This window comes from Sinocyclocheilus grahami, unplaced genomic scaffold, assembly GCF_001515645.1.
Source record: "Sinocyclocheilus grahami isolate Dianchi unplaced genomic scaffold, SAMN03320097.WGS_v1.1 scaffold20.1, whole genome shotgun sequence".
Classification (NCBI taxonomy): domain Eukaryota; kingdom Metazoa; phylum Chordata; class Actinopteri; order Cypriniformes; family Cyprinidae; genus Sinocyclocheilus; species Sinocyclocheilus grahami.
In genome coordinates, this window is record NW_015505199.1 from 1,239,424 (window position 1) to 1,253,461 (window position 14,038).

Consider the following 14,038-nt stretch of genomic DNA (forward strand, 5'->3'; position numbering starts at 1 on the left):
AAGCCAGGTGTACAACTGCCTTTACGATTTGTGCCCCCGGTGAGACTGAGTTTAAAAGTCAAGGCAGACTGTGCAACATCAATGGTTTATTATGCCAAACTGTACAATTAGGGCTTAAAGTACAGTTGAAAAAAAATGCCTGGTTGTTCTGCATCATTAATCATGTCACGTTCTGACATTCAGGTGGACAGAAAATCCCAGCAGGCTGTCGTGGCTGGACTAAAATAGGAATTTGTGGACCTTCTTTGAAAAACGCTAGTATCCGAACAGTTGATGGGCACCATTGACGTCCATAGTATTTTTTTCCTACTATGGAAGTCAATGGTGCCCATCAAATGTTCGGGTACTAACATTTTTCAAAATATCTTCTTTTGTGTTCAACAGAAGAAAGAAACTTCATACAGGTTTGGAACAAGTAGAGGTGAGTAAATTATGACAATTTTCATTCGGAAAGTGAACTACTCCTTTAATTGTCGTAATGCAGCTAATTGGCCATTAGTGAACATGGCAAATTTTGCACTACAATTAAATAAATCTTTTATGATTCACGAAATTTGTCTAATACAGATTTCGTTTCACACACATAGCTTTGCACATATACATTACTGTTCTAAAGTTTGGAGTTAATATTTGTAAAAATAAATATGAAAACAGTGCTGCTTCATATTTTTGTGGAAACCATGATACTTTTTTCAGAATCCTTTGATGAATAGAAAGAACAGCATTTTTTTTGCTTTTATTGTCACGTTTGATCAATTTAATGCATCCTTGCTGAATGAAAGTATTAATTAATTTAATTAATTTAAATAATAAGTATCGCTTTTTATTTCTCCTCTTTCCTATTACTTGTTTCGCTTCTGTTTCAGTTTTTTATAACCATTTCTTACTATGTGTACACTCTTAAAAATAAAGGTGCTTCAAAAGGTTCTTCAAGCGATGCCATAGAAGAACCATTTTTTGGTTCCACAAAGAACCATTCAGTCAAAGGTTCTTTAAAGAACCATCTCTTTCTTACCTTTTTGTAATCTGAAGAACCTTCTTTCGCCACAAAGAACCTTTTGTGAAACAGAAAGGTTCTTCAGATGTTAAAGGTTCTTTATGGAACCATTTAGACAAAAAGGTTCTTCTATGGCATCGTGAAGCACCTTTATTTTTAAGAGTGTAAGTAAGTTGTTGTTTTTTAGCATGTGTGTTTGGCAGTGTTATTTTTTAGGATTACTGATAAACTACTGTCGTTTGATTTGTATTATTTGTATTTGTTATTTATTTAAATTTTAGTTAAATTATGTCTGAATTTATTATGTCTGTATAGGTCTTTTATTAAGTTTTAGTTTTATTTAATTTGAGTTATTTTAATACTTCAACAAACGAAATGGAAATGAAATAATATATATATATTTAATTTATAAATGTGTATGTATATATATATATATATATATATGTGTGTGTGTGTGTGTGTGTGTGTGTATGGTTGTACATACACATATATGTAGTTTTTTTTTTCGTGTTTGACTTAGTGTTGTTAGAATCATTATTATTAGGGATGCACCGATACCACTTTCTTCAGTACTCGCCCGATACCGATACTTTTATTTTTGGTACTTGCCGATACCGAGTACCGATACCAATATTTTATTGCATTTGTACATTTTTTAAATGTTGGGTACAGAAACCAAAAGAGTATGTATAATGTTAGTTGGTTAACTTCATTTATCAAATAGATGCAGTCAAACAAAAATTTGTTCAGACACCTTCAACATTTCTCACATTATCACAGTTTATTCGCTATAGTTTAGAAAATGGTAATAAAATATAACAAGAACTCAAAGTTAAACTGTGTCAGAACAAATTCAGCTTGATAATGTTAAATAACTTTGATAGAAAGGTATGTAATAGATTACAATCAACCAAAAAAAATAGACAGCTGTTAGTATGACAGTATTTACACAGCTATGAATACTTTGTCGGGCAGCCCTTAGCCTTAATGACAGCCTGTAGTCTCCTGGGCATGCTGTCACCCAGCTTCATGCAAACCTTATTTTTTTTTTTTCCAGACTCGGTCTGAATAATTTTTGGTCTTTGGTCTGAATCAGTTTTACTGGTAGTCCACTGAACTATAGTGTCCTGCACCCACTAGTAAAAAAATATAAAAAAATCCCCTTCTCGCTGAGAACTGGGCGTGTTGCTCCCCCAGCTGATAACTGCAAGCTGTTCCACCAATGGAACGTGCTGTAGGTCGAGCTCCCACTGAATGGATGTCTGCTCCCTCAGCTACAGGTTCGCGGCTAGCCACGCCAGCGTGATAGCCGTAGGTGAGACTGATGACTACTCAGAGCTCCATCTATAGGCTGCCCTCCAGAAGTGCCACGAGAACCCCCTAGAACGGTTGTATCCATCTACATATGGACATTCTAAAATCCACATGGTGGTAAGTGGGCACGGTATCTTTGCCCACTTTTCTAAAATTCCACGAAAGTGGTAAGTGCGCACGTTCTACTTTGCCCACTTCTCTAAAATCCTATATGGTAAGAGTTACGCGCACAGCTTCGTTCTCTTTCTGAGTGGTCTAAAACCCCGTTTCCGCCTGGGACCCACTCCTCACGGTATCCTCGAATACCTACTCTGACAGGGTGTTTCCACTAGAGGCCTGCTGAGACAGGTCCTTCCGCAAAGTGAGGTAGCCCTGAGTGACAGGCCAAGACTAGTAATTGATCCAATAAGTAGGCTCTTGGTCGTATTCCCGTAAAGGAATCCTTCAGGATTCTAGGCCCTGGCGCCACCTCCGAGGAGGCTTCTTGGGACACAGCTGGTATGGTGGCCCCTGCCGTCCCGCAGTTGACGTTATTGTCACACTTAATTATGCCCATTAAAATGTATTTTACAAGTTTTTGTTACTTTCACTGTTTATTTTTTGCTCTGTGGTACATTATCTTTAATTTAATAGCATTAGTAGATTTAATAAATAGAATACAGCTTAGTACTGTAATCACGCGCTTTGCTGTAATAATGCAGGGAACCACTCGTTATAAATCTCCTAACTGTGATATTTTCAGAAATAGAAGTCGCGTTTTTTCATCTGAAACGTGCTGCGATTTATTGTACTGAGCCACTCATATAATGCAGAAACACTCAATCATTTTAATCCAAATGATGCGTGTGCAAAGTGAGTGAGCATCAAAGATCACACAACAGAATTGCGTGCTCGCTCGCTCTCTCTCTCCCTACCGTTAAGTAACTTCTGCATTGTTTTACTTGTTTTTGACATATCCGACCGAACTACAAACTTTCCAGTGATGTCTGTGAGAAAGATATATTCACTCGACAAGCTCGCACATCTGCGCGGCCGCACGCTCAATCCACTCAGCGTGCTTTGTTTATCAGCTCGCGCAGATCAGCTATACAGGCGTTAATACTGAACGTTTAACATTATATTCATTGCATACTTCTTTGTCTGAATATGGCACTGATCACATGCTGTGTGGTATCTGCGTTTGGTATCGGGGCACTTTAACGAGTAGAGTACAGAAGCTCAGTATCGGGCCCGATACAGATACCAGTATCGGTATCGGTGCATCCCTAATTATTATACTCTTATACCTTTTGTTCTTTAATATTTTTAATTGTTTTTAGCTTTATTTTTTGTTTTTCATTTAAATGTTAAGTTTTGAAATTTAGTTGTATGCATTTGTCATTTTTATTTAATTTATTTATTTTTAAAATGTAGTATTTATAAAATGTTAGCTTTTAGTTTAAATACTACAATTGATTGCTTTTGTTGTCCTCATTTGTAAGTCGCTTTGGATAAAAGTGTCTGCTAAATTACTAAATAAATAAATAAAAATAAATAAATAAAATAAATTTCTTTCAGAAAAAAAATGAACTGACCCCAAACTTTTCAACGGTAATGTACAATTTAAATGTAAAGTTAAAAAAAATAATTTCACAAAATATTTTTTTTTTTAGGTTTCAAAAGATAAACTAGTATCTATATTGTTCAAAATTAAGACAAAAGACATTGTGACACATTCTGGTTGTCAAATGCAAGTAGAACGTGAACATGATAACCTTGAGACCAGTTGGTGAAAAGTAACTTCAAAAATGTCTAAGAAACGGGAAGTCAGAATGATACCATGAAATGGTTTTGTGATTAGGAATGACACTGTTGTGATTACATCAAGGCAACAGCATCCTGCTATCACAGCTGAGTAACTGTGCGCATGTGTGTGTTTTTCCCACCTTGCTGAGAGAGCGGTCACTGACACAGCGAGCCAGCTGCTGCGTCTCAGTGACCTGATCAGCCACCCTTTTCTGCTCATTGAGTTTCTCAGCAAGGGTCTCCAATTCAGTCAGAGCCAATTGCAAGGGCAGCCTGTCCACATGGCCAGTGGGAGTGTTCTTCAGCATGTCCTAAAGACAGAGAATGAGTCAAACAGCAATAAGAGAGTGAGGATAAAAGAAAGACACCAAGTGAAAGAGTAAAAGAAACTAATTTTAAGGAAGCTAATGGAAGAATGTAATGCCTGCACCTCTACCGCACAGACAACACATTAGCCATTGTGACGTACTATAACTAGAGTTCAATCAAATTATTGGTTTTGTCAATTAATCAGCACCGATTGTTGATTGCCGATAGTTTTTAAAGTCAGTATGCTTCATTTAGGCCGCATTTACACTGCATGGTTCAAGTGACCCAATTCCGATTTTTTTTCCTCCCATGTGGCACAAATTGGATATATCCTACGAACGTGGATTTCGATATTCTCACATAGATTCCGATATTCTCAGATCGGTTTCAGGCCTCATTCATTTGTGGAAATTTTTAAAATGTAGTATTTATAAAATGTTAGCTTTTAGTTTAAATACTACAATTGATTGCTTTTGTTGTCCTCATTTGTAAGTCGCTTTGGATAAAAGTGTCTGCTAAATTACTAAATAAATAAATAAAAATAAATAAATAAATAAAATAAATTTCTTTCAGAAAAAAAATGAACTGACCCCAAACTTTTCAACGGTAATGTACAATTTAAATGTAAAGTTAAAAAAAATAATTTCACAAAATATTTTTTTTTTTAGGTTTCAAAAGATAAACTAGTATCTATATTGTTCAAAATTAAGACAAAAGACATTGTGACACATTCTGGTTGTCAAATGCAAGTGGAACGTGAACATGATAACCTTGAGACCAGTTGGTGAAAAGTAACTTCAAAAATGTCTAAGAAACGGGAAGTCAGAATGATACCATGAAATGGTTTTGTGATTAGGAATGACACTGTTGTGATTACATCAAGGCAACAGCATCCTGCTATCACAGCTGAGTAACTGTGCGCATGTGTGTGTTTTTCCCACCTTGCTGAGAGAGCGGTCACTGACACAGCGAGCCAGCTGCTGCGTCTCAGTGACCTGATCAGCCACCCTTTTCTGCTCATTGAGTTTCTCAGCAAGGGTCTCCAATTCAGTCAGAGCCAATTGCAAGGGCAGCCTGTCCACATGGCCAGTGGGAGTGTTCTTCAGCATGTCCTAAAGACAGAGAATGAGTCAAACAGCAATAAGAGAGTGAGGATAAAAGAAAGACACCAAGTGAAAGAGTAAAAGAAACTAATTTTAAGGAAGCTAATGGAAGAATGTAATGCCTGCACCTCTACCGCACAGACAACACATTAGCCATTGTGACGTACTATAACTAGAGTTCAATCAAATTATTGGTTTTGTCAATTAATCAGCACCGATTGTTGATTGCCGATAGTTTTTAAAGTCAGTATGCTTCATTTAGGCCGCATTTACACTGCATGGTTCAAGTGACCCAATTCCGATTTTTTTTCCTCCCATGTGGCACAAATTGGATATATCCTACGAACGTGGATTTCGATATTCTCACATAGATTCCGATATTCTCAGATCGGTTTCAGGCCTCATTCATTTGTGGAAATAAATCTGATATGAATCGGATACGTGCATTTGCCCCTGCCGTGTAAGCAGGCAGATCAGATATTCCCGTTAATGGTGGCTCGTGCACAGACGAGCGCTTCAATGTAATGAAAACCTGTTGTGTAGGCTTCTCTATTAATTTGGGTGAAATCACAAAAAATGCACACAAACATGTCCCTGCTCTTGATCCCAGACCCGCTAACTTGGCACAAGTTCTGCTGCTAGACCATTAGACCGTTAGACCATTAGTACTCGCAGATGTGTACAGCGGATCAGTGTATATAATCATCGTCACTGATTATATACATATACAGAAGAATCTGTACTAATGAATTATTTTGATGTAAGGATGAAACTAGCCTATCACATTAAAACTGTTTCTATGAGTTCTGTCAATAAGTTAAACTCTCTGTGTTCATATTCTGGACTCATCTGCTTTTCTATACAAAGTATGCTTTATTAATTGTGTGTGCAGAGTTTGGTCTTTTAATATCACTGTCTATGCATTGAGCCACGTCAAGTTAATCCTGTGTAGTGTAAATGCAGATATCGGATACGGGTCACAAGGTGTAAGCGGGACGTCAAAAAAATCTTATATTCAAAAAATCCAATTTGGGCATCCAGATCTGCAGTGTAAATGCAGCCTTTGAGAGCTATAATTTAGATTGCGCTTTCTCTTTCCGTTTGCTCTTACCAAACTTCAAACTCATCTATGCCACTTTGTTCATTATTGAAGTAAACTTTTTGCCCGTTTGGTTAATAAATAAACTGTTTTAGACCGCCACTTGAATTAAATGCGACGCATCCAGTTCTTGGAAAAGAACAACTTAGACCAGAGGTATCCAAACTCGGTTGTGGAGTGTTCACTGTCCTGCAGAGTTTAGCTCTAACTTGACTCAACACACCTGCCTGGATGTTTCTAGTATGCCTAGTAAGACCATGATTAGCTGGTTCAGGTGTGTTTAATTGGGGTCAGTGCAAATCTCTACAGGACAGTGGCCGTCCAGGAGCAGGATTGGACGCCCCTTTATTCTGCCTAACATCTCTTTGTATGTTTTTAGTAAGAGGTGTCAGTTCGTGGTTGATTTAGGCCACTAAAAAGGAGGAAGCAGATAAAGGTCTAAATAAAGGTAAAGCCTGTGATCAGTTCTTGTTCTGTTTAATGTGTGATTAAACACAGGCTACTCTCAAGTCAGAGCATTGAAAAAAATAATAACTTATCAAAATTCATGGGTAATCCATGCCTACTGAGGTATGAAATGAAGTGCCACGGCACTCTTACCGCATAGGAAAGTACAGTGGTGAATTCTTTGCTTGTTCCTCGTCCATAAAAATGAACAAAAGTGAAGGAAGGACCCAAGGGAGCACAAACTGATGGTACATAACAGCTTGGCAATGTAAATTTGGTGAAATCATGACATTTCACTGTCATCTGAGACCCAATGGCTAAAGATGTCAATGTGATATTTCTGAAGTAGATTTTGATAATGCTCTGTCATTCTGGCATGTGACTTGTTTGTCTAACAGAATGGATATTTGAAATGTTTATTTATTTAAAGAAACAGTTCACCCAAAGATGACAATGTAATTTATATAGTTCCAAACCCATTTGACTTCTGGCCACAAAAGGAGACATCTAGAATAATGTACTAACCATTCATTTTTATACAATGAAAGCGAATGGGGACTCAGACTGAATAAATATAAATAATATGTGACCCTGGAAAACAAAACCAGTCATAAGGGTCAATTTTTTTAAATTGAGATTTATACATCATCTGAAATCTGAATAAATAAGCTTTCCATTGATGAATGGTTTGTTAGGATAGGAAAATATTTGGCCGAGATGCGATTTTAAAATCTGGAATCTGACGGTGCAAAAAAATCTAAATACTGAGAAAATCGCCTTTAAAGTTGTCCAAATGAATTTCTTAGCAATGCATATTACTAATTAAAAATTAAGTTTTTATATATTTACAGTAGGAAATTTACAAAATATCTTCATGGAACATGATCTTTACTTAAAGGAGACACATTATGCCCCTTTTTACAATATGTAATATAAGTCTCTGGTGTCCCCAGAATGTGTCTGTGAAGTTTCAGCTCAAAATACTCCACAGATCATTTATTATATCATTTTGAAAATGCCTATTTAGAGTGGAAGCAGAAACATGCTGTTTTTCGTGCCTGTCTCTTTAAATGCAAATGAGCTGCTGCTCCCCGCCCCCTTTTCCAGAATAGAGCTGCCATTACAGCTCATGCCTGCTAAAAACGTCTGTATTGGTTCTGATTATCATGTTTACCGTGCTGAAATCATGCGTTTTAAACCATATGAGTTTAAACTTCTGATATACAGTTTTCTGAATGCACTCGTACAGAAAACGGCTGTCACAGCATGTGAGTGCTAAACTAAGTTCTCATTCACACACAAGTTTACGTTAAAAACACACATGAGTTACAAAAAACAGTCGGTTATGTCTGTGAAGGTAAACGGCTGGGAAATAAATCGCATGTATATTTTAGATCTGTGTGGCAGCAGCAATATACATTAAATAAATCAATAAATCCACTGCTCTCTTGTCTCCTCTGAGGCTGGGACTGTAAATAATGTTCTGTGCTCGTCTGTGCAGCCAAAGACAGAACAGTTAGCATGATTTGCTCAAACTTTCGCCATGGCATTAGAACTGGTACACCGCTGTCGCTTGCGAAAACACAATGATGGCACCGTGGGTGAAAAATTACAGATTATGGGGCGGTAATATTATAATGAGATCCCTTTGCCACGTCACCAAGGGAGCGAAATCAGACGCGCTCATTTTCTCAGACGCTTGCAGAAAAAGGCTTCCAAAAACAAAGTTACTGGGTTAATCTTTTTCATGTTTCCTTGGTTGGTAGATGCACTGGGGACCTGATTATAGAACTTAAAACCTGGAAAAGTCACATTTTCATGATATATCACCTTTAATATCTTAATGATTTTTGGCATAAAAGAAAAATCGATAATTTTGACACATACAATGTTTTTTTGGCAATTGCTATAAATATACCCCAGCGACTTAAGACTGGTTTTGTGGTTCAGGGTCACATGAACCCTGGGTCACATTATTTTCATAAATATAAAAATAATTATTTTGTTTTTATGAAAGTGAAAAAAGTGAAAGTGACGTGCTGTGTGCTCTGCATTTATCCCATCCAAGTGCGCACACACAGCAGTGAGTAGTGAACAAACACACACACTGTGAACAAATTTTAATTTTGGTCCCAGTGCACTATATGGAAATACTGACAAGCATATTCTTTACCATTTTTTTCTTTTGGGTTTCACAGAAGAAAGTAAGTCTCGGGGTGAACTGCCTCATTTATTCAAGCAATGTGCGTGTTTTTTTTTTTTTTTGGTTTATTCAAGTTCTCTGTATAAAAATCTGATCTTGGAGTCTTGATATACACCCAATTCTGTATCATGGCCATGAGCCAAGGGAAGAGCAAACTTGTGAGCCAATAGGCTGCGAGAAGACCTGGCATGGTCTTAGCCAGTCATTCAGTTTCTAATAAACTTGCTTGGCAACTAATTTCTAGTAGTTTAAAGGAGTGTGACCCCTTCATCACTCTAAACGATGGCACTGTGTTAACAGTTTATGGATAAATTCTGACCTGCAGGAGGAGTATGAATTGAGGAAAACGCTGAATTGGCTTCACCATCAGACCATAGAGAGTAATGCGGTCAACGCTGGATGCCTGCTTCTTCTGTGAATGTAAAGAGATGCAACCACATATTGAGAGAAAGGCAAAGGAAAATAAAAGGGTAGACAGAGTCATTCCCACATACAGAGCAGAAGAATCTTGACACTCAAGGAAGTCTGAGAGGTGGGTGGAGGTTAGCATTACACTATTGATTATTTCATGCCTGCCAGCAGACTTTGGCAATCATTAGACTGCGCACTGTCAGATAGTAGGTGTACTTAAGAGCCCTCCAGCAGGTTTCAAAGCAAGGATATTAGACTATGGTCAACTATGCATTTGGGAAGTTCAGTCGCTTTTACAGATATTAAAGATCGTGAAGTCACCGTGAAAATTTGTTGCCATGATAACACTACACACTTATTTTGCGCTTTATGCAACTTAAAAAAAATGATAACCACAGTATCACATTTACAAGGAAAAATATTTTGAATAAAAAAAAAAAGCAACACTTATAATCCATTCAGCAATCAGGATATCAAGGGCTTGCCTGAAATGCTCCAAGTGAAAGATCTTCTCACACTCAGACTAACCTCAAAGCTATTAAAATGAATGTCCAATGACTTCTTTTGTTTTTAATTAGTCTTTCTGACTAATTTTTCAGTTAAAATATTGAAAAATCCTTGAAAGAATGTAAAATTATTTGAGAACTAGCACTGCATTAGATATTGGGATTTTTTGGAGAATGTATTTTTATTTTTTATTTACTTGCTTTTAACTTATTACACTTGTTTATAGAATACACTTATATTAAATATACATTTTCTAAAATAAAAAAAGAAGGTCATTTTAAAGTCAGTGTGACCCAAACAACATTGAACTCCACTGATTTTTGTATGGACAATTTCTTTTTTTTATATATATATCTTCTGTTATGTTTCAGAAAATATATATGAGAGACAGAGTCAATTATTTACTTATTTTTATTTATTTTTTAAACAAAAAAAGCATACTCCTTAATAGGAATTTTTTGCATTCAAACAACAGCACAGCAGTAGAAAGAGGTGATTTAGGGTGAAACTTGTTTCTTCAAGAGGCTATTGACAGCAAATATCAGCTCTTACCTTGAGAAACTCCAGAAATGTTGGTTTAGACATGCAGGCTTTCTTAATTAGGGCCATGGCATTGGTGAAGTTATTGACGTAATCACTATATACGTCCAGCACCATGGATTTTGAGAACTAAGAGGAATACAGAGAGATGATGTTAAGACAAACAAATGCTTAGAGAAATCTCATTTAATTTGGTTTGATGTTCATTTTCTGCTTTGTTTAATGCATCTGTTAACATGTACAGTTTCTCCTTCATAGCTGAGACTGCTCTTGAATTTTGCTGTTGTGGTGGGCAGACCACTCTAAAGGTGATTACAGGGCAAAGAGATGGAAGTAAACAGTAATTTTAGTGTGGTATTTATGCAGCGCAGCACCACTGTTTGCCATCCCAAGGACCTAAACATCTTTGACAGTCCATTACTGCTGGGTGTTTTAGAGTAGGCAAAACGGCAGCCATCCATTCGCTCTGCTTTGATTGAAGCTGAACAGACCTGCTGACAGCAGCATTGCTCGCAGGACCTGGAGAGAACATTAACGAGCCACAAATAGACGTTAACCCCTGTCAAACTGTGACTCCCCTTTGGGACCGCCAAGTATGGCAGGAAATGATACACACATGAAAAGATGTTATCATCAACAAACACACATACAGGGCAAATTTACAAAACAGTTGCAGCACTTTGCGGCGTTCAGTATTTCAGTGCAAAAACTATTAGGATTGTGCTATCAACTGCTAATAATTCGCAATGCATTACTATTTTACATTTTTGCGAATTAGTGGCTAATTTGTACGAAATCATACAATCTCATTCTCATTTGTATAGCACTTTTCAAAATACACATGGTTTCAAAGAAGAATGTAATATTTGCATGCCTTATAGTCACTAGATTACAGCTGGGTGATAATATACAGTAGTTTACAATTCGACAAATGACAAAAAAAAATCAAGCATCTCTTTACACGAGTTTACTGTATGCATTTACTTATATATCCAACTATTCTATAAATAAGAGATACATTGTGTACATTTTGATCATGTCAAAATAATAATCAACTGATGATCCAATAGTAAACAAGACTATACTATACGCCATAACCAAGCATATATCCATATGCAGAGAGTAAATGAGCACAACTTCACTATTTTAAAAAGCCAATTTAGGTATGTTTGTGACATTGTCTGATTTTTATGATCAATCTGGTGCTAAAACAACAGAGACAACGCATGCAAATAATTTATGTTGCCTTCGTCTGCAGTTCAACCATAGCAAATTTGCCCCACTGTGTGTACATATGCACTCAGTAACAGAAAGATTGTTTAAACCGGTGCAATATGATGTGTGTTATGTGGTTTGTGGGTCTATTTTCTGCTTTTTTATATACAGCAGTGCAACTTCAGCTCTAAGTTTTCTCTCTATGGTACTTCTTTGTGCTCCAGGGACTTTATAAAGACCAATAGTGCTATGGAATAAAAGCAGGTCAGACAGGCCAAACACTCTCTTTAAACAGAAGAATAATGAGAACAGCTTATGGATGCTGCCTCTGAGGAGGGTCACTCCAGAAACTCATTCATTAGTCCATTAGACGCCCTGCAGCCCAATGGTGCCAACATGCTTACTTTGGTAAAAGACAGCCATCCTCACTCACAGTAATTGTCTCTGCTTTTGAAGTAAACTTGAGCAGAGCACTGTTAGTACCTGAAACAGCTTACAAGTAATTTTCAAGAATTTTCCTACTCACTGAAGCTACAAACAGGTCCCCAATCTTTTCACAAGAGTCCCATTCGGCCACCCGAGATGCCAAGGCAATCTGGAACATGGAGTGGCATTGCATGATCTCCCGCAGACGGAAAAAAATGGGCCGGATTTTCCTGACACTGAGGATTCGAGGCTCAGCCTCCATCAGCGGTCGCTGGTATTCCTAAAGGACCATGGGAAATGGAGATATTTTTTATGCATGCTATTACTGAAATATTTTTATATTTATACATGAGAAATAATTCATTTACAGCTCTGACTTGCCTCACCTTGACAAGGGAGTCAGATTAAAAATGTGCTGAATTAATCTTAACAGCGAGGTGAAAAAAAAATCAAGTCTCACTATACATTATCCATTTCATTAATTTGAATGCACGATTCAGTGTGCAATTTGCATATATGAATACATCTTTGAAATAATGCATGTGTTTGAACAAAAGGAGATACATATCCGGACATCCATACATATCACCTTCTTTTTTTAGAGGCTCTTTCAGCGTTTCCTGATTATTCAGTTAGTCTTTGTTATATTGTATGAATTCTGCTTTGTTTCAAGCTGGGTTGTCAAATTTATTCAGTCTGTTTGAATTTATTCATTACTGGTCAAAAGCTTGTAATCATGAAGATTTTTTTATGTTTTTGAAAGAAATTTCTTATGCTCACCAAAGCTACATTTATTAGCCGGATTTTCCTGACACTGAGGATTCGAGGCTCAGTCTCCATCAGCGGTCGCTGGTATTCCTAAAGGACCATGGCAAATGGAGATATTTTTTATGCATGCTATTACTGAAATATTTTTATATTTATACATGAGAAATAATTCATTTACAGCTCTGACTTGCCTCCCCTTGACAAGGGAGTCAGATTAAAAATGTGCTGAATTAATCTTAACAGCGAGGTGAAAAAAAAATCAAGTCTCACTATACATTATACATTTCATTCATTTGAATGCACGATTCAAAGTGTGCAATTTACATATATGAATACATCTTTGAAATAATGCATGTGTTTGAACAAAAGGAGATACATATCCTGACACATATACATATCACCTTCTTTTTTTAGAGGCTCTTTCAGCGTTTCCTGATTATTCAGTTAGTCTTTGTTATATTGTATGAATTCTGCTTTGTTTCAAGCTGGGTTGTCAAATTTATTCAGTCTGTTTGAATTTATTCATTACTGGTCAAAAGCTTGTAATCATGAAGATTTTTTAATGTTTTTGAAAGAAATTTCTTATGCTCACCAAAGCTACATTTATTTTATCAAAAATACAGTAAAAACACTAATAATAATGTGAAATATTATTACAATTTGAAATAAATGTTTTCTATTGTAATATATTTTAAAATGAAATATATTCCTGTGATGGCAAATTGTCAGCATCCATTATTCCAGTTATCAGTAGCTATGTTTCCATCACCCTGTTTTTAAGTGCATTTTGGAGTATCGCATCAGAAACGAGTGAAGGAAATGCCCAATTTCGAAGAAAACAAAATCCCTTCATTTGCAAAAAGGTTTTTAATCTCTCAAGCGAGCGTAAAAACCTTTTTGTGAACTAAGGGATT

The 14,038-nt window shown here is 36.5% G+C and overlaps 1 protein-coding gene across 1 annotated transcript in view; it reads right to left on the reverse strand.

Annotated features, from left to right (window-relative positions):
* Positions 1 to 14,038, reverse strand: part of LOC107555825 (rho guanine nucleotide exchange factor 10-like protein) — a 117,839-nt gene that overhangs the window by 73,838 nt on the left and 29,963 nt on the right. Inside the window, exons 11-14 of the mRNA XM_016238735.1 lie at positions 12,457 to 12,636; positions 10,728 to 10,844; positions 9,577 to 9,669; positions 5,347 to 5,517 (exon numbers count right to left, since the gene is read on the reverse strand). Coding sequence (XP_016094221.1) covers positions 5,347 to 5,517; positions 9,577 to 9,669; positions 10,728 to 10,844; positions 12,457 to 12,636 — 561 coding nt within the window. The remainder of the gene's footprint in view (positions 1 to 5,346; positions 5,518 to 9,576; positions 9,670 to 10,727; positions 10,845 to 12,456; positions 12,637 to 14,038) is intronic.